Source organism: Phaethon aethereus (genome assembly GCF_964289735.1).
Source record: "Phaethon aethereus genome assembly, chromosome: 8".
Lineage (NCBI taxonomy): Eukaryota > Metazoa > Chordata > Aves > Phaethontiformes > Phaethontidae > Phaethon > Phaethon aethereus.
In genome coordinates, this window is record NC_138584.1 from 14,154,906 (window position 1) to 14,173,473 (window position 18,568).

The 18,568-nt window shown below is 36.8% G+C and overlaps 1 protein-coding gene across 1 annotated transcript in view; it reads right to left on the minus strand.

The window, feature by feature from the left end:
- Window positions 1–6,275: 6,275 nt before the first annotated feature.
- LOC309407372 (putative oxidoreductase ZK1290.5) overlaps window positions 6,276–18,568 on the minus strand; it is a gene marked incomplete at both ends in the record, with an annotated part of 45,341 nt that continues 33,048 nt past the window's right edge. The window contains 4 exons of the mRNA XM_082002874.1: window positions 6,276–6,371; window positions 8,603–8,662; window positions 9,198–9,380; window positions 14,500–14,591. Coding sequence (XP_081859000.1) covers window positions 6,276–6,371; window positions 8,603–8,662; window positions 9,198–9,380; window positions 14,500–14,591 — 431 coding nt within the window. The remainder of the gene's footprint in view (window positions 6,372–8,602; window positions 8,663–9,197; window positions 9,381–14,499; window positions 14,592–18,568) is intronic.

The following is an 18,568-nucleotide window of genomic DNA, read 5'->3' on the forward strand; positions in this document are numbered from 1 at the left end:
GTATCCTTTTCACAGTGGATAGATTAGATGAATTAATTTTCTGTTGATATTCATAGTTTTCAAAAATTCCGTATCTTCTTCCCTCACATTAAAATCAAAAACCTGGTTTGGAGAAAAAAAAAAAAAGTGGTAAGAACATTGCAAAGGCTAAAGCACACATATTTGTTCAGTATTAGCGTTCTATAATTTAGGTGGTCTGCTTTTATTTTAAGTTCTTGATAATGAATATTAATTAATACTCATTAAATGGCCTTTTTTGTTCTAAAAGGCTATTGTAAAAAGTTTGCTATATTAATTTTTGTTAGAATTTGTACTTTATTTTTAGATCACTAAGCTGACCATCACATTAGGAAAAGCCTAAGTCCAAGTGGAAAGAATTGAAGTAGTTGAGAAAGTGACATGCAATAGTTCTACTGGATATCATTGCACCCAAAACCATAACACACTTTAATATATCTAATCATGATACATGTTTTCTTCCATGTGGATTAAAATATAGCAGAAGTTCTGCAGTAATGAAACTGTATAATGCAGCATTAGAAAACTTTATGAAGGCTAATTTTTCATTCCAGTGATACAGATCAGTCAACTAAAGTCCTACTGTATGTTTTCTGCTAGGGTAAACTAAAGACATTAATCGACATGATAACTGAACTTTACATGCTATCCTGGAGAAACAGAAGTCTTAGATGGAAAATCCACAATTATTTGGCAGACTACAGGTATTACTTGTATGTAATACTGGGGGGGGGAGGGGGGGGAGAGAGCAGTAAAATAACAATTTCCTGAAAAAAACCAACATGAAAACAAAGCCACCTGTGATAATTTTTTAATTTTTCAGACTAATCAAATGTACTTATATCTGGTTTATAAGGCTTTCATGATAATAATGCAAAAATCTCACAGACCATGTGATATAAAATAGCTGGTTGCTCTTCCATTAATATAAAGAGTCCATTAAATGTATATTTTTCAACATTAAGGAAGTGAATTTATACTGCAGTATACGTATGACTTGACAGCTATGCTTCACATTAATCTTCCACCACCTTCATACTGCACCCAAAACAAGTGATTTACTGTAAATTCATCTTGGCAACATTATATTTATGGATAATCAATACGATTAATCCAGGTCATGAAGAACCATTAGGAAAAAATTAATTAGTAGAAAAAAAGAAAAACAAAGCAGAACAAAAATATTCAACAATCTCTGCTCTCCTTGTTACCAGGAAACTGTGAAAGGAATTGTACACTCCCCCCCTTTCCAAATTTCACAGCCAAGTTATGAACTTAGTACTAGTCCATTATACTGCAATTTTGAAGCCTCACCTAGAAAGTCTTGGAAATCTGTTTTGCTTGAGAAAAACGTAAAGCAGTCATTAAAAGGATGATAACGGTGCTAACATACTCTTGAATTTCCTATTAGTAGTTCAGCTACAGAATGGTTCTCATAGGGCACTGGCTAGCAAAGCCACTATGAAATATTCCTCTTGGGCACAGCGATTGAGATTGGTAGAACGGATCTGTGCAAAGTTGCTTAGAGAAGCTCACCCTGTAATGTTGGCCATGCCTACAATGTTTACAGCATGATACATGTTATATCACTGGGAAGTAGTATCAGCATCATTGATTTAAATTCATTTCAGCTTTGGGCTTTTTTTTTTTTTCCTTTTTTTTTTTCTCTCCAATGAAAAGTGGCAAGTTTTGGAGATAGTTCTCATGCTCTAATCCCTTAGAAGTCATTACTGTTCTATAATGTCTTGGCAGTTGTTATTAGTCCTACGTGATGCTGTAGATGGATAAGCAGCCATTCATAAAGACAAATAGTAAGGCTGCATCATTTATATAATAAGTACAACATACGCTCATTACAAGGCAGTACAAATACTCAATATTTTCTTTCGAAAGCGCAGCCAACTTAATGGAGGCTGCACAAAGTGCCAAAAGATTAAGTACAGAAAGATTCCCAGTACAGCAACACAAAAATTGCCAGAAGGTTGGCTTATCTGTTATTTTTACCCCATGCGCTATAATCAGAGATGAGCTTCAAAGCTTTGGAAGGGGTGTGGCAATATGGAAAGAGTTAACTGCTTGGATTCAATTACTGTCAGCAAGAGCTACTCCACCTTTGTCCCCATTTTCAAAAACATGGGGTTAACGTCAGCTTTCCTGTCAGACAGTTCAGCACTGGTATTTTAAAAAGAAAATCAGCTGGTGTTAACCACAGTGCAAAAAGAAGGGTGAATGTTGTGCAGTCTGCTTGGCTTAGTGGTCTTGTGAACTTACTAGTATTGTAGTTTCTTTATTACGTGTGCTAGTCAAAAGAATAATGTCTTGAAAGTTATGTTTGGGGGACAGGTGTGGTTGAAACACCTCTGCAGCCTGATTTAAAAGAAAAATCCTGAAGTATGCACTTTACAAAACCGTTCCAAATATTTTCCAGTTAAACATTCTTGGGCACCTTCATCTCCAATAGTATAAAAGATGAAATTCAGAAACAGCCAAGAAAAAGGAGAGAGGCAGCCACTCAGACAGGAAGCTACTTGGTCGCACAGAAAATGGCCTCACCCTGTCCACTGACTTTTAGTTTTTTTCCTTTCGTTATTTGTTTGAAGAGGGTTCCCTGCCATTAAGAGTCACAGTGCTCAAGCAAAGAGGCAGCTGATTGCACTTAGGTAGATAACACTGGTAAATTGTATCTTATTTTACATGATGGTTTATCTTAACTAGAAGGGAGTGCCCCAACCAGTCACTACCAAAAATGACATACATAATATGGAAGAAAAAGTAGCTTCAATTTTCAGGTGTATTCCCTGTTCCTACTGGCAAGATGATGGGTTACGCTGATAAAATGGGTGCATTGCTGTATCTTAAAAATGGTCATTGTAGAAAGGTGAAAAAGTTTTCTCTCTAGAGAAAGCTTGTCTTACATAAATATGGACAAGAGGAGGAATTTCAGCCCTGGGGAAGAACATGCATATAATTCAAAGAATTTGAGGGATGAGTTCTGAGTTTAAAAAAAAAAAAAAAAAAAATCTTAAAAAATTAGCACCTCCAGGCTTTTTATGTCTGACCAAAGTAGACATAAAAAATGGAGTTAAATTTCCTGGTTTTATATGCTCAGCACTTTTATATCCTTTTGGTCTTCCAGGTTCTGCTTTTATTACAGAACATCACTCCTCACTGCTACCCCTAAATCTCACTACTGTTCACTTTCCAATTTCTTATTAGTTGTCTTACTTCTTTATACTATGATCAAAGTTGTCAGTACTTTAGGAATGTTCATTTATATGAGGTGGTGTGGACTTACCTTCAGCAGCCTTTGCTTAAAAAGAAAACTATCTACCACATCTGTAATGTCAACTTAGTTGTAGAGAGGACCATAACCAACGAATGCACCGAGTCTGTCTTTCACTCTGCAACCTGATCAAAACTCAAAGAGGATTTGCTCAATAATTCTAAACTAAAACTAACACGGTATAAAATTGTGAATGCCGTATTCAAAGGAAGAGGCTCCAGTGATATAACCCAAGCACATGGGAGATAATAGGGTTCCAGTCGTAGGGCAATTACAGCTTCTGGCAGAAAACAATGACTATTAGTGATGGCACAAGGTGCAAAACTGCACACCACACCTGGGAGAAAGCATGGGGCAGCTGAGTCCTGGCACTTAAAAAGCTTATATTGTCTCAAATTACACTCGACTTCGTACATAGTTAAAATTACACTCTTCCATAGTTCTAAAGCCACTACCTAGTAGCAAAGGAATTTCTAGGAAGTATTAAACAAACAAACAAAGCACAAAACCCAGAAAAAAGTCCTGAACTGACAAAAACTAAGTCTGAAGGAACTTAGGAAAGTAAGTATCAGTTTAAAACTGTAACTTGCCACACCTGCTTCTTAACAAGAATGGTTTTTTAGTAAATACTCTTTCTATTTGGTTATTCATTCCATTACTCATTTTAATGCTTACATACCATGATCTCAATCAGAGAAAATGGTGGCTTGACTTCCTAGCAAAAGCAGAGACAAAAAACATTGTAAAAATCTCTTTGACAGAGGGAACAATGAAATATATCAGTGAATTAGGACACCATCCTCACTGTAGCCTGAAGGCATCTACATAGAGGATTAGCAAGAAAATCTGGTTTAGTTCTCTTTAGCTCAGGACAGGGAGGTGGATCAGTCAGAAATAAGCGCAGAAAAAACCTGAGCTGTTCTGACCAACATGGGACTTCTAGCCACATAGCTAGTCCTAACTGATACTGTGCTGGTAACACTGAAGCTAGAATTTGCTAGCATACATAAAGATTTGGTTCACTTTGTATGCATCGTTTGTGTTGAAAATAGCATGCTGATGTCTGCTTCTTTAGAGAGAATTAGAGGTAAAACTCCAACTTCTCTTTTGTAGTTTCTGAAAAAGTCTTCACTGCCAAACAGTCACACTGAGTGAATACTACGCACATGATTCACCTCTAGTCCTCGTTTTATGAATTCAGATACATTGTGAAGCAAAGAGTCCCTCAAGAGCACAGTAGCAGGGTTTTTTTCCATATTGCTAAGGTATTGTTCTATAAAGTGACTTTTCAAAAGCAAGATTAACTGACGACCACTGGTAGAAAGGTTTATTTCTGGGCAATCTTTCCAATTTTCACTTAGTCATTGCCATAATTTTCTGTAAAAGCTAAAAAAGCCTAAAAATTACCTTAATTTTATAAATAAGCCTTACTTTTTGGAACTATTAATGAACCCCTCATCATAGCTAAGTGAGGTACATAGCTGTTCTTAGACACCTAAAACGGCATTCCCAGATACTGAAGCACCTCAAACTGCAGGCCACACATGAAACTCCAGAAAATAACCTTACTGTGGAGATTGTGTATCTTCTTCGAATAGTACATTGTACAGGGATTAGTGAGCACAGAATTTCATACAATACTTTGTATTTTAAAATAATAAATAATACATTAATGATTCCAGAGGCAAATCTAGACAAATTTCTGTGAAAACATTTACCAGGAAAAACCCAGCCAATTATTGGATCCGTGACCAAAAAGGTACGTTTGTCTGTATTTTAGCCAAGCTGTGTAGAAGCTCTACTTTCAGGACAAACAATGCAGGCTAGAATATATGATTGCTGTAAGTCACTTGATAGAAAACTAAGAAGCTTTGTTTTGCAATATGACTAAAGCAGAACAGCACTGGGAAAACTGCCTCAGGAAGTCCACACACAATATAAATCATAGTCAGGTTTTCCATACCTTTCTAGACACAGGAACTCCTAAAATATCAAACCAATGTGACTAGAAGTTGAATACTTGGCTGATAAAAGATTCTGCAGATATATTTCTCAAGAGATCTGTAAACTACATGTATCCAGAGCTACATCTCTCTCTCTCTACATATACATATTTTATAAGAAAATCTGAGGAACAGTATAGTCTCTTAATGAGATTTCCTGGACAAATCTAAAATGAAAGCAAAACTAATTATCACTAAAAGCTACACAAAACTCACCAGAATTTCTAGGAAGAGAAAAAGATCCGCAGTAACAAAGATGCCTCTGGCTCTTCGACCTTGCTGCTTAGCATTCTTAGCCATGCAGATAGATTACTTGTACATAGACTTCTCTGGAAAGATTTCTACTTTGTTATACCTACAGGCTTGTAAATAGAACTCTCTGGATCAATGCCATTATTATGCAATAGTATGCATACAACTTTTTTTGGTGATGCTCCGATATTGCTTATTACAGTGAGATTATATTTTTGATGGAGATTTGCCATATATTGTATATTATAAATACTGTAATAATAATGGTATTAACATTTTTTTCACACAGCTTTTTCTTCTTCTTACATTGTATCCCTTTAACAAAGGGAAAATTGAAAAAATAATAGAAAAATTATTTTGTATTTAACACTTGTGTTGTACACTAGGTAGGTAGCATTTTTTCTTGTATTTTTTAAGAAGGGGTATCTCCTTATGCTCTTTGAATAAATGGCCTCATGCAGGGTCAATGGTATAAACAGGAGGCTTTGCATGGGCTTCAATGAACTAAGGATCAGGGTTTGAGATGGAAATGCAAGATCTCTGTACAGAAGTGCTACCCTCAAAAATATCTTTTGTCTGTTATCAATGTTAAGGATTTCAAATCAGTTATTAATAACAGACATTAATCTTACTATTATATTCTTATTGTAAGCTTCCCTGAATTTAAATTACATGGTGTGACTCACTGATCGCTGAAAGGAAAAAGCTCAAACCTTCATTCACTCAATATGGCTTGGGTCCCACGAAACATGTCTCCCGTCATGCATTCCATTCAGAATTTCAACATCGTCTTCTGCTATTGTAAAATCAAACACCTATGGGAATGCATATGTAGTTAACATCATGAACACAGAGAGAATCAGGAGTGTTTCTGTTATTTAAACTGACCAAGATTCATTTAAATGTGAGGCAGAATTTTTCCATATTTTTCCTTCTGGAAATTCTTCTATTTTGTCATAGACAAATACTCCATTAAACTGACAGGCTCCACTGGGTCCTTTGCTCCTTTGTGACTCATTTTTATTTGTAGACTCTGTTAAGACGGTTTTGTACCACTCTGGTCTCAGGCAAGGGTCCAAGATAATGGTAGTATCAAAACTGGTTTTGACAGCACTCTATATGGTCACTGCCAGAGGTATATGAATACCCTGACTGCAATCCCTCTGGAAACCTGAGCTCAGTATTTCACTTATATCCCAGTGTTCCCTTTAGAGTGTTATAGTTCTTTTCCTCAGGATTTTAGCCAAAGAGAATTATTAGAAAGTATAAGGACATTCACAAAGCTAGCAAACCACAGGCTATGTCTATCTTTTCTATGCGTACTTAGACAAAACACTCACGGATCAGCTAGTACAGAAACAGACACAGTGCTATAGTGCCTCAGTACTAACTCAAACTTGAAAGCAACCACCTGTCTTCATGCATAGGTTCTTATAGCCACCGACTTCTCCTGTGGTGAGACCTGCAACATGAATGACTGTGTCAGTGTTTTCTTAGCAGTTGTCTTATTCAGACATTATCACTTTGGAACTGAAGTTGCTTTAAGTTGGTCTGTTGTCTTTGTCAGAGCCCCTCCATACTCAATAAAAAGATCATGTGGAGCCTGAACTGCTGCCAAAAGAGCTCCTCCCATCCTGCATTATCCAGTGATCACTCTCTGCTGGAATGACCCTTGTAGTCAAACCTCAGTGCTCATGCTTTTTAAACCTAAACGAGGGACCAGTCACAGAACCAGAAATACTGCACCTTATATTAAATACTAAGGGCTTAATGAGGTCCATGCTTTCACCTACTTGACTAGAAGTGGTAGAGACTCAGGCCAACACACTGGCATTGGGAAAAGGAAAAAAAAAAAGAAAGGGAGATGTGATAACATCTGATAACAGTGCCAGTTCTCCCCTCCTCCTCTCCACCCTAAGCATTTTAAGTTTTACTGAAATGCATTCCCTCCATTGTGCAAAGTGAATTGGTAGAGCCATACAGTAAACCCTGTAAAAAACCCAAAATTAATCTGGATCTAAAATATCATTGGGAAAAATAAAATAAAATCAAGTAAAAATAATATGGAAGGATTTTTAACCTGGTTTTGTTCTCTGATCTGGTTCACAATACAGTACCACAAACAGCTACGCTTGTACCACAGAAGGCAGCATGCATGTCAGAATAGATAGTCAAGGCAGGAGCTATATAAACAGACATAGCCACCAGGAGAAATCCTTATTACACATACATTGATTTACATCTCCACACACACAGAGTGATTTAACTACCAGACAGAAGTTTCCTATCTTCTTGTAAAGTTTCTTCCTGATTTGCCAAACAGTTCATACCCCTATGATATTTTTGGAAATAACAATAAGGTAGTTGCGGTTTCCTCTCCCCTCCCCCAAAGAAAGCACACTTTCAGATTAGAGAAATGGAGAGAAAAATGAAGTAATGAATTAAAAAACATTTGGTATGAAAAGGAAATTAAAAAAAGGGTGGGGGGAATCATGCTGCCAATCCTCATTCATTCCTCACTTATCTTTGTCCCTTCATGCTGGGACCTTCTCTGCAAGTTGAGTAGAAGTAAGAAGGTAGGGGAAGAGTCAGCTCTGGCAGGAACATGATTTCCTTAGAAAGTCTGTATCTGGGATATCCCCAAGAGAGTCTTACAGCTTTCATACAGTGTTAGGCACAGCATACAAACTCATTCCATTTGACTTATGTGCCTCTCACAAAGAGGACCTAACCATAACCAGGTTAGGATGTTCTACAATCAGCCAAGTAATAAATACAAATATTAATAAAAAAAAAATCAACTGTGAAAGGTCTTTCTATGGATGTATTTTTTATACACAGTGATTATTAGCTCTCCAGTTGATTTCTGACGTTTGTGAATTATGGTTTTCTACTATATTGTAGTAATTTTATGGTACTATAATCTGCCAGTTTTAACTGAGTTGCCCCAATATAAAACTTGTACAGGAAAATGGGCAGGCAAACCAAAGTGTTAAAAACAGTAACTCAGATGTTAGTCAGACTTGAGTGCATAACCAAATCTTACCTTGCAGTTTTCCTGTATCCTTTCTGCTTTTGTGGACTTTGGAATAGTGACAATCCCATTCTGAAAAACATAATGCTTCTCATCATTAAAATTTACATAGTTTCAAAGAAAATAATCTTTTCAAAACATGTGAAGATATTCCTCATGTCTTCTGAGGTTTTAATTTCATTTTTCAGAGGATACTGACATTTCTGGATGCTATTTTTAATTGCAGTTACATACACTGCATTAAATTCCAACAGATTATGTGGTTGATGTCAACTTAATACACTATTTCACTGCTTAGTACTTCATGTTGAGTGACAGAAATGGAACAGTGCCCCATACTGCTTATAACATTTAGTTTGGAAACATCTCTTTTATTGGTGGCTCTTTTCATTCTCTACAATCAGATTATTTGCATATTGAAAAGACCGCCATGCTTTGTGTACCACATTCCACATTTCCAGTACAGCACAGTTAGTTCATGTGATACTAATATACTGAAGGCAAAAATACTTTCTGTATAAATTCTGGTTTGATGCACAAAACTCAAAGTATTTGCATTTTTTTTCCTGAGAGAAGGAGACATGCTTTTATTACCACCTTCCATTACCTGTATACTCCAGCGTATGCAAATCTGTGCTGGAGTTCTGCCATATTTCTTTGCCAGCTGAATGATACTAGGATGAGTGAGTGCTTCACCTTTGGCTAAAGGACAGTAGCCTTCAAAAACAATATCTCTGCTCCTACAATAATTGACCAGCTCCTGAGGTCTTTGGAAAGGGTGGTACTCAACCTTAGATAAACAGAAACAAACTTTTAGTAAAAACCTTGAGAGTATATTTAGCAGAAGCCATCATTGATAAATGAAAATATTTTTTCTCTCCTTTTAAAAATACAACATGAGTGAAATCACTGCTTCTGGGAGATAGATGTAAGTTACTAGTTTTAGAAGACATGTGAAGGACATTAATCCACAAGCATTTTGCCATTAATTGGCACAGTAGTTTACTACGTATTTTACACTGCCCCCAGAAGTAAGGTGCACGGAGCAGCTGTCTGCCCTACCTGCAGTCGGACTGGCACTCTTGTTCTGCTCTGTGTTTGAGAAAGATATGCAAATGCATACTGGAAATCATTATCAGGTCATTTTTACTGGTGATCTGAGACTATCTTCTCTTCCCCAAATCTACTTCCCTTCCTGTCTCTTTACTAATGATCTTTGAGTTGCACAGGCAAGGGGAGGGGGCTGGGCAGGGACTGCATTTGCAAGAGACCAACCAGAACAATTTGCTTAGGATGAGGGTCTGACCTCAGAAGCAAAGCCTCTTGGCATGGATTTCACCTGGAAAATCCCGTATTCTGTGTGTGATGTCACCAACAGCTTATGCAGGGAAGCAGTCGCACTGTGGAATGAAGTGTGAAGGAGAGACCCTTTGTAGGAAGGAAGATAATAAATGGCCAAGAACCAGTTAAAAGAGGAAAAGTAACAAGCTACAAAGATGTAGCTGTTGGAAGTAAAAGGAAACAGAGGTTACTGGAAAGTAAGGATCTCAGAAGAGCCACATATTCTGGCATGTAGCAAAAGCCAAAAGAGAACCTCTGTAATATTCCTAATGTTATTCAAATACATATTTCACAGTTTCTACATTGTAAGAAGCATACCTTCCTCTGCATTCAGATGAAAATGGATAGTGTTATTTACAAAATACATAAACATGTCATGTATTTTTGTGATTGGCCGTCACCATTGTTCCAGTGATCTAACTCTTGCACATTTTGAAGAAAATTGCTCTTCTGAACAATTACCTCAACACATGGAATCTGGAAAATTTCTTCTGCCACAGAGAGGACAAATGAACATTTCCTGTTTCTCATCTTTAGTACATGTTGTCTTTTCAGAAAACAATAGTCGGGAACAATAGGCTGGCAGTCATTCAATATGCTCTAAGAAAAAACTGTGCCCCTCGAAGGCTGGGCTGAGTCAGCCTAAAGCTGCTGTGATCTAAATTACTAGGTGGACTCGGGAACATGGTTCAAGCAACAGACACATCCATGTCTTCAACCTTTGATGTTTCTTGACCTTTGAGTAGCCTTTGTATTTCATGTTTATATGTGTAAGACCAGTGTTTAGGTCATACAGTTACTCACTTGTTTGCACCTGAGCTGACCAGAAAATATTCTCATTGTTTTTACGCAAAACTATGAGAGAAAAAAGGAAGAGCAAGCAGGGTGTATTACTTGATTATTACAATAGTAATAAGCAATTTTAGTAGATGTTCTTTACACTAAGTGTAACAAATAACCTAGAAAATATTAAATAAAGAATTATGTATTTAGGATCAAATGCTGAAAAATCTGTGGTACCCCTATGGCATCAGGTGACTTATTCAGCATTTATTATTAATATAACTGCAAGCAGAATTTACCTGCTGGTCTAACAAGATTTCTAGGCAGCACATTTCCAGGTTACACCACAAATATTTAAAGCAAGACAGCATGCTGAGATGTAACCTGCCTGCTTCACAAGCAGAATACACAGCAACAACTACTTCCCACCTGAGAAGATTGTACTTTGTGCCTTTCACTGAATCAGGAGACTCCCCAATTTTGTGAAATGATTTTTAGCACATGCAGTTATCTGTTGGTAGCAGCAAGTATTTTTCTTCTTAAATATATTGCTAAAATAATCAAATGCATAAAATAATTCTGAATTTATTTTTCTTGTGAAAACTTTCTGGAAGGTTCTAGCAGCATTTGAATGCAAGGGACTAGCATCCTGAGCTAGAAGAGGCATAGGGTGAGTGGCCAGCATGTACTTCCCCTCAAAATAATAATTCCTACTTCCTGGCTTGCCCCACCCTTGCTATTTTAGTCACCAAACTTTTCTCAGGCAAGGTCTGCCCGTCATATGGTGGTAGAGGAAGATCTTGATTTTTTCTGGCACTCTAGCCTGAATGATTTGTGTGTAAAAACTGCCATTTGTCTAATAAAAGAGTTCACAGTTCACATTACAGAACTCTTCACCGCTGCTACTTGGTCAGCCACAGGGAAAATCTAAGTGCGTGCTGTGTTTAACAGCAGTCATAGCCTAATGGGGAAAGGTTGAGCCTAATAACAATCCTGTCACATGGACCTAGAAAGTCATACCTCGGATGACAGTATGCAAAAGCCCTGCTCTTTCCACCCTGCTGTGGGTTCTTTTCACCTGGTAAAGCCTCCCTGTGTCTGGACTTCAGTCAGTTTCTCAAGGGGAATGCACAGTCTTACAATTATTTCTCTTTATAAAACTGAAATATAAGCCTAGAAATGTTTTGTCTATAGAGGAACAGTTCAGGTGAGTTTATGTACAAAGGGGTTATTTCCTAATAACTCAAAATACTAAAATACATTTCTACCTTGTACAAATTTACATAATAGAGCTCAATATTAATGACAATATTAACATTACTAAATCTCTCTGAGGTCATTACATTAATTTGCACTTCTACAAAAGTAGAAATAACAGTGAGGATACATGGAATTCAGAGAGGAACAGTTTATATTTGGTTTCAGTGTATCACTTTATCAAATGAAACATATATATTCATTAAATTCTTATAAAATGTAATTTTTTTCCCCCTAATGAGTGACAGGCATAAGAGCCTTCAAAGACACTTCAAAGACCTCTTGAGCATAAATCCAAACTTATTACTGCCAAGTCAATTACAAACTCTGGAATACAAACCTGCAACTTCTCGGTTGTAGGTTTCATTCTACATGATGCTAGAATAAAATATTTATCATCACTTCACACAGTGTTTAACAGTATTTTTAATAGTCGATTGTAATTTTAAAAGGTGCTTGCTTACTACCAAATATGTTAACAATACTATATTCTTGAAAAGACAGGCCTTTCCTAGTTCTTTAAAAGCTATGATGATAGTGTTTTTTCCAGGAACCAAGAACAGAGGCAGTACTTACAACTTGATTTGTAAAATAGAAGCATTGAATACTACCCCATTTGCACAGACTATAAAAGTCTAATAAAGAACATCCTTTCTCCTGCTTTCCTATATACTCTACAGAAGAAATACATTTAAATTTTAACATCATAAGAACTGTTGGAATTGTAAGAACACCCTAAATTCTTTATGCAAATTTAACATAGCTAAGAGGGAAGTGATTTTCCTTCACTTGTTTCTTAAATATCTAGACTTTGTATACAGTTATTATTCACAATTGTTTTGTATATGTATATTATGCATATGTAAATGGAAGTATAGCACTTCCATTCCCAATTTAAATTTAGGAATTCATTAGTTATTTTATAATGCTTAAGTAGTCTCACTGTCAGACTCAGCAACTCTCCAACACTAAGCAAGAAACAGAATAAAGATGCTTTTGAGGATAACCTGAACTATGGTTTGTAAGACTCCTGTAACTCTAAAAAATCATAAATTAATGCTATAACCAAACTGTTCAAAGTAGAGCAGTTTGCAGTGGCATGGATATTTCCTTGTTGGTTTTTTTGGTTTTAATTTGGAACAATGCTGTGCATCACCTTAAAGAAATGGCTATGTGAATACAGCAGGGGCACCCTCCCACCTCCCAGTATCACTACCATCTCAGCTTTCTGTCTCCTCTTTTTCAGCCATGGAAAAAGAGATGCCATCAAATAGTATCAAGAAACAACTTTTCTCCATTACACTAGTTACACAGTAAGATTGGTAACATTTTGACACTGTGGGCAAGAGGAAATTTCAAAACAAATCCAAGGTCACATTTTTTTCCTTGCAGTGATTTAGTAGGACACTGAAAGGCTATTCTCATTTAACAGACAGCAACAACTTATGCTAAACTCCAGTAAGACTTTGAAGATGCATATTTCTGAAAAGCAGTCAATTGAACCTTGGCAAACTCACCGATTCTTAAACAGTCATAAACCTGCCCATCTTAAGACATATTTCAATGGTTTATTTTGAATAATTGAATTTAAGTATTTTATATAGTTTTACATTAATTTAACATCACTCATAATTGTCCTTTAGTAACCTTTAGTTTAGTGGACAGCAAAAATCAGAGATGTTAGGTTTAGCCAGTCACGTTCTGAGCAACCTTTTTGTGGCTGTTTATGACATTAAAGCACAAACAGCTGCCAGAAATCTTCACCACCTGTACTAAGGGGAAAAGCACGCGCCTGCACTTCATGCATTCCAGTTCCCAGTTCTGCGTTAGCATAAGCACACTTTCACTGGCAGGAGGCGGTAGGAATGGGAGCACGAACTTCCAGCACAGCTGTGGGCAGAAAACTGCAACAAGGGAATAGTTCTCAGTGCCCTGGAAGTCTGCCAGTATGTAGGTGGCCATTTTTTATCTGCCTAGGGCAGCAAAAAAATTTTGCCAGGGCCCTTGCAGCACCTTCCTAAAGAAGTTCACTGAATGTAATGTGATCTTGAAATATGAATATGAAATAAAGGAGAACCAAGGGAAACAGCACCCTTGCATGGATATGTAATCACTTGAGGCTTTCGGTGTTGCTTAGAGCAATTATAAATAGTATTTGAACACAGCCTCTCCAAAACCTTGTTCACTCTGGAGATGCTAAATGTTCAGTGCTCCCTGAATTTTATTTCTAGTTTTATCATCAAAAACTGACACATGGACCATTTGTGCCTTAAAACCAGTCAAAAACAAGTAGCCTGGGAGAAACTGGGGAAAAGAAAGGAGGAAGGACTTCCCTGCTCTCCCCTCACTTCAGGTCACCTTCCTGAATGGTTTTCAATATCTGTATAGAAATGACAGAGAAGAAACTGTATGACTAAGGCGAGTTTGGGTGTAGTCTTTCAGGCACAGGGGTGGAGAGGAGATTATTAAACAAAAAACCCAAAGCAAAACCCCAAACCCAGATATTTTAAATATATTCATCCACTCACCTGATTAACATGTGGAGTAATCACACAGTCCTCCTTTAGTTGCTCAAGATGACTGATAAGAAAGTTGCTTACACCAATTGATCTACACAAACCTAATGAGAAACAGAACAAGAAAAAGCTTGGGGACAATTCTAACTATTTAGGAGGATGACTTGAAAAATATCACTTTCAAGAGACAAAATGCTTGTACACATCATTTCTGTATAGCAAAATACTGCAAAGAAACACAGAAAACCAGCACCGAAATCTAGTTTGACGGTATTATCTGAAAGCAGGGTTCCGTCAGTCACACTAGGAAATCATTTTATAATCTAAACACACTGGAAACTCCCCAGTGTATAAAAACTCCAGGCTAAATTCTGGGAAAGGCTAATGTAGTATAAGCAAAGAACAATTGGACTCCACCAGAATGAAAAGAAGGAAATGGTGTTCTGAGCAGCTTGCCAAAACTAAAGAAAAGTGGAACATTTGCAGAAGACTAATAAGGTGAGCGCAATACAACACAAGGACATGCAGCTCAAATGAACTATGTAACACTGCTTATGTTTCTATTCAATCATTACGAGATGTTATGTAAAACTCAGTATAAAAACTTTAATTCAGCAAGCAGTATCTAACAAGAACAAAGAAGCTTTAAAATGTAGCTAGATTTCTCAACTCCTGTTGACATGCAAATACAATTAAATGGCACATAGGTGATATGAAGGTTTTGTTGTTTTTTTTTAAATAAGCCTTAAAGTGTGCATGCATGTGCATGCATAAATTAAATGCTGACAGTCCTGTAATCAGCTGTCCTCCTTCAAACCTCAGATACGATAAAGCACAACTCCCAGTACTGGCCTGCCACCACCCCTCAGCCCTGACTCATCTTTGGTTGGTCCTTACCCTGTGCTAAACACAGTTAACAGGGAAACGAACTGTGGTCAGGCCAGTAGTGGTCTCCTTAGGCTGTGGATTCTGTGGACTATGAGTCAGACTAATTTCTTCAGCATGTGAACTTCGTCTTGATTGACTTGATCTGCATTTCAATCAGTAACTCTGCAGATGGAAGGCCTGTCTCAAGGTGTGTGAACACAGAAGTCCGATCACTGTTGCTGTTAGTCCAGTATTTGTGCTGCCCAATATAGTGTATATGCATGTGCTTATCTATATACATACATACAAATCTCTATAGCAAAGAATCAAAGGAATTAAGCCAAAAGTTATACTGCTATTTTTTCCCACAGAAAAAGAAGTCATTGGACAATTTCAGCTATTTGATGTCAAAGGAATGATTTCTGGACTGAAATTGCCCTCGTTTCACATTTAGAATCACCAGTTTCTTGAGGTCAGCAGGGAACTATGTGGAGCTGCCTTAACTTGAATCTGGAATACAGACACATAGAAACAACTTATTAATGCAACTGTGAGATGTGAACTTAAAAAGAAGAATTTCACTTGAAGCGAAAGCTAATGAAAATGTTTGAGAAAAATGTACTAACCAAGTGCTTATTCCTAAAATGCATATGTTTTATGTCTAAAAAGAATAACTCGCAAGTGGACTATGAAGTGGCATATAAAAATACAAGCTATAAGATTACAAAGTATCTTGAATTTTCAGGTTTGGTTTACCTGGACAAAACAAAGATTAAATTTTTCTAGTCTTCTATGAAATTCTGTAAGTGACGTTATAAACAGATTGTTAAAGCCCTGAAAAAAAAAAAAATCATGTTTGCAGTAGAAAAGCCACTAACCATATAAACGTAGGCAATTTGACTACTATGCTGCTTTCACGTATTTTAGCAGCACAAGCAGGTAAGATGGACAGTAGCAAAACCTGCACACATACTATCAATTTTTATGTGGTTTCTTTTGTAGAATACAGAGAAGAGGAAAAAATACATTAGCAGCTAAAATGCTAGACAGCTTTCCCTTACAGAAACGAACATTGTTCAAGATGTATAACATAATTAGGTTATAACCCGCACTGTAGTGATTTGCATAGTTTGTATGTAATCTGCCGAAGGAGCAAAACCTGAGCTTTTGTCTTCCACTGACAAAAAGCCCCAAAGTGTCAACACTAATAAATCACTGTGCCAAAGAAGTCAGAAAAACACTTGCAGTTTTAACACAATGGTGAACCAAAATATTATACTCTATTGTTGAAAGCTAAGGAGTTACAAAAAACATGCTGTTACTGCCCTTGAAGAATAAAGCTTTTATTTCAGTCCAAAATAAAACAAAACTCAATCACAGACATGAAAGATGAAAGGGCTTATTAAACTTGTCCATTTGCACAGAAAGCTTCCATTCTGCCTCCCCCAGTATACTTTTAAGATATTTTGCTTCTAGCATACTTCTGGTAGGAGACTTTGAATTCTATTCCATAGTCTCATTGCATTCATGGTAAGTTTTTAGTCAGATTTGCCATCAGGAAATTTCAGGTCAGTTATGTTTTGAGTCACTCCTACCAAAATCAATATTACGGCATTCCTGTATGTAGAGTGATGTCACACAGAGAAAGCCAAATTCAAAATTGCCAAGAAAGTAAAGATTTTCCCAGACAACAGAGAAAAACAACAATTAGAATTTCAATGTGTTTGTGGAATGAACATTTTCTTAACACTTTTTTTTTTTAAAGGGAATTAGTTAAAACATTGCATTTTCATTAAATCCACTATTTAATTTGGGCAAAGTTAGAACCCTTCGTTTCAACTTCATTGCTTTGTTTTTAGTTTCAGTCTAATACATGAAAGTGTTTTGACTTTTGTATTAAATTACCATATAAAATACAACAAATATGAAAACAATTGCAAGCCTGACTGTATTAAAAATATTATTTCAATGCATGGTGGAAACATGAATTCAAAACACCGGAATTTCCTGAAAAATATAGAGTCTAAATTTCAGCGAACAATTGGTGGATTCTACTCTAGAGAACTGGTTCCATCTGCTTGATGGAAGATTAACACAGTTGCTTTGCATTGTCCAAATCTGGGAAAGACTGACTTAACACAGGAGATTATACAGAATTACTTCCACATTTGCATCTACTGGATCAATCCCTAAGAATGTAGAATTAGAAGATGACAGACAAGAAAATGAAGGTCAGGTTAACTCTTGGGCTTTATTCGACAGAGCAACACTTGTGGTTATGTGTATCAAAGATCCATGAAGTGATCACATCAGCAGTAGAAATAAAAAAATTGCTTATTGAGAAACTTGCGTAAAAAGGTCCTGACTCATTGCCTTGAAACAACTCGGGCGTGGGGAGGAGGCACATTTCCTTACATTTCCTCTCACAAAGCTCCAACAATGGTAGGTTCCCCAATGTTTGTGCCATAGGTCTCAAAGCCACCAGACTGCTGTTGAAAAGGGGGGAAAAAAAGCATTTATTTTCAATTTAATACCTGTTTAGTGTGCCTAAAAATCCTGTTTCAGACAATTCAGGCACAATCCATGTATTGCTGTTGTGATAACAGGTGGTTTTAAAGTCTATACTTCTTTTTAGCTTAACCAATTTAACTAGTCCTGAAGTTCAGGTCCTCTGAGATAAAAGTTGCAAAGCGCTACCTGCAATCCCTCTAGAAAGCACACTTTTAAAATATATATTTACACTGCCTTATTTACAAACTCAGAGAGCTTTGACATGGGGAAAGCATCCTCCTTATCTGCTTGAGGAAATGAGTGGTTTGGCCCCATGAAGCAGATTTTGAGAAAGCGCCGGGTGCAATAAACAAAGAGTTTGCAATTCCCCATTAGCTCCCAAAGCTTATTGAGGCTTGTCCTACTCCTTGCGACTCTGACTTCACAGACTTGAAGGAAAACTTGGCAACGATGCTTCTTTTATGCATGCTAAAAATTGACTGACCACAATGGTGAAACAGAAGTTTTCATCCCACTTTAAAAATTACCATGAAACTCTGCAAGACACATTAGAAAACATACTGGCAAAATAGTGATTGATCGTATTGGGAAAAAAAAAAGCATCTTTTTTATTCTGCACAAAAAAAACCATGGCCTCCACCACACTGGTAATTTCACCACACTTACTACTCTCGGCTGCCGTGAAGCAATATATCATGCTAGT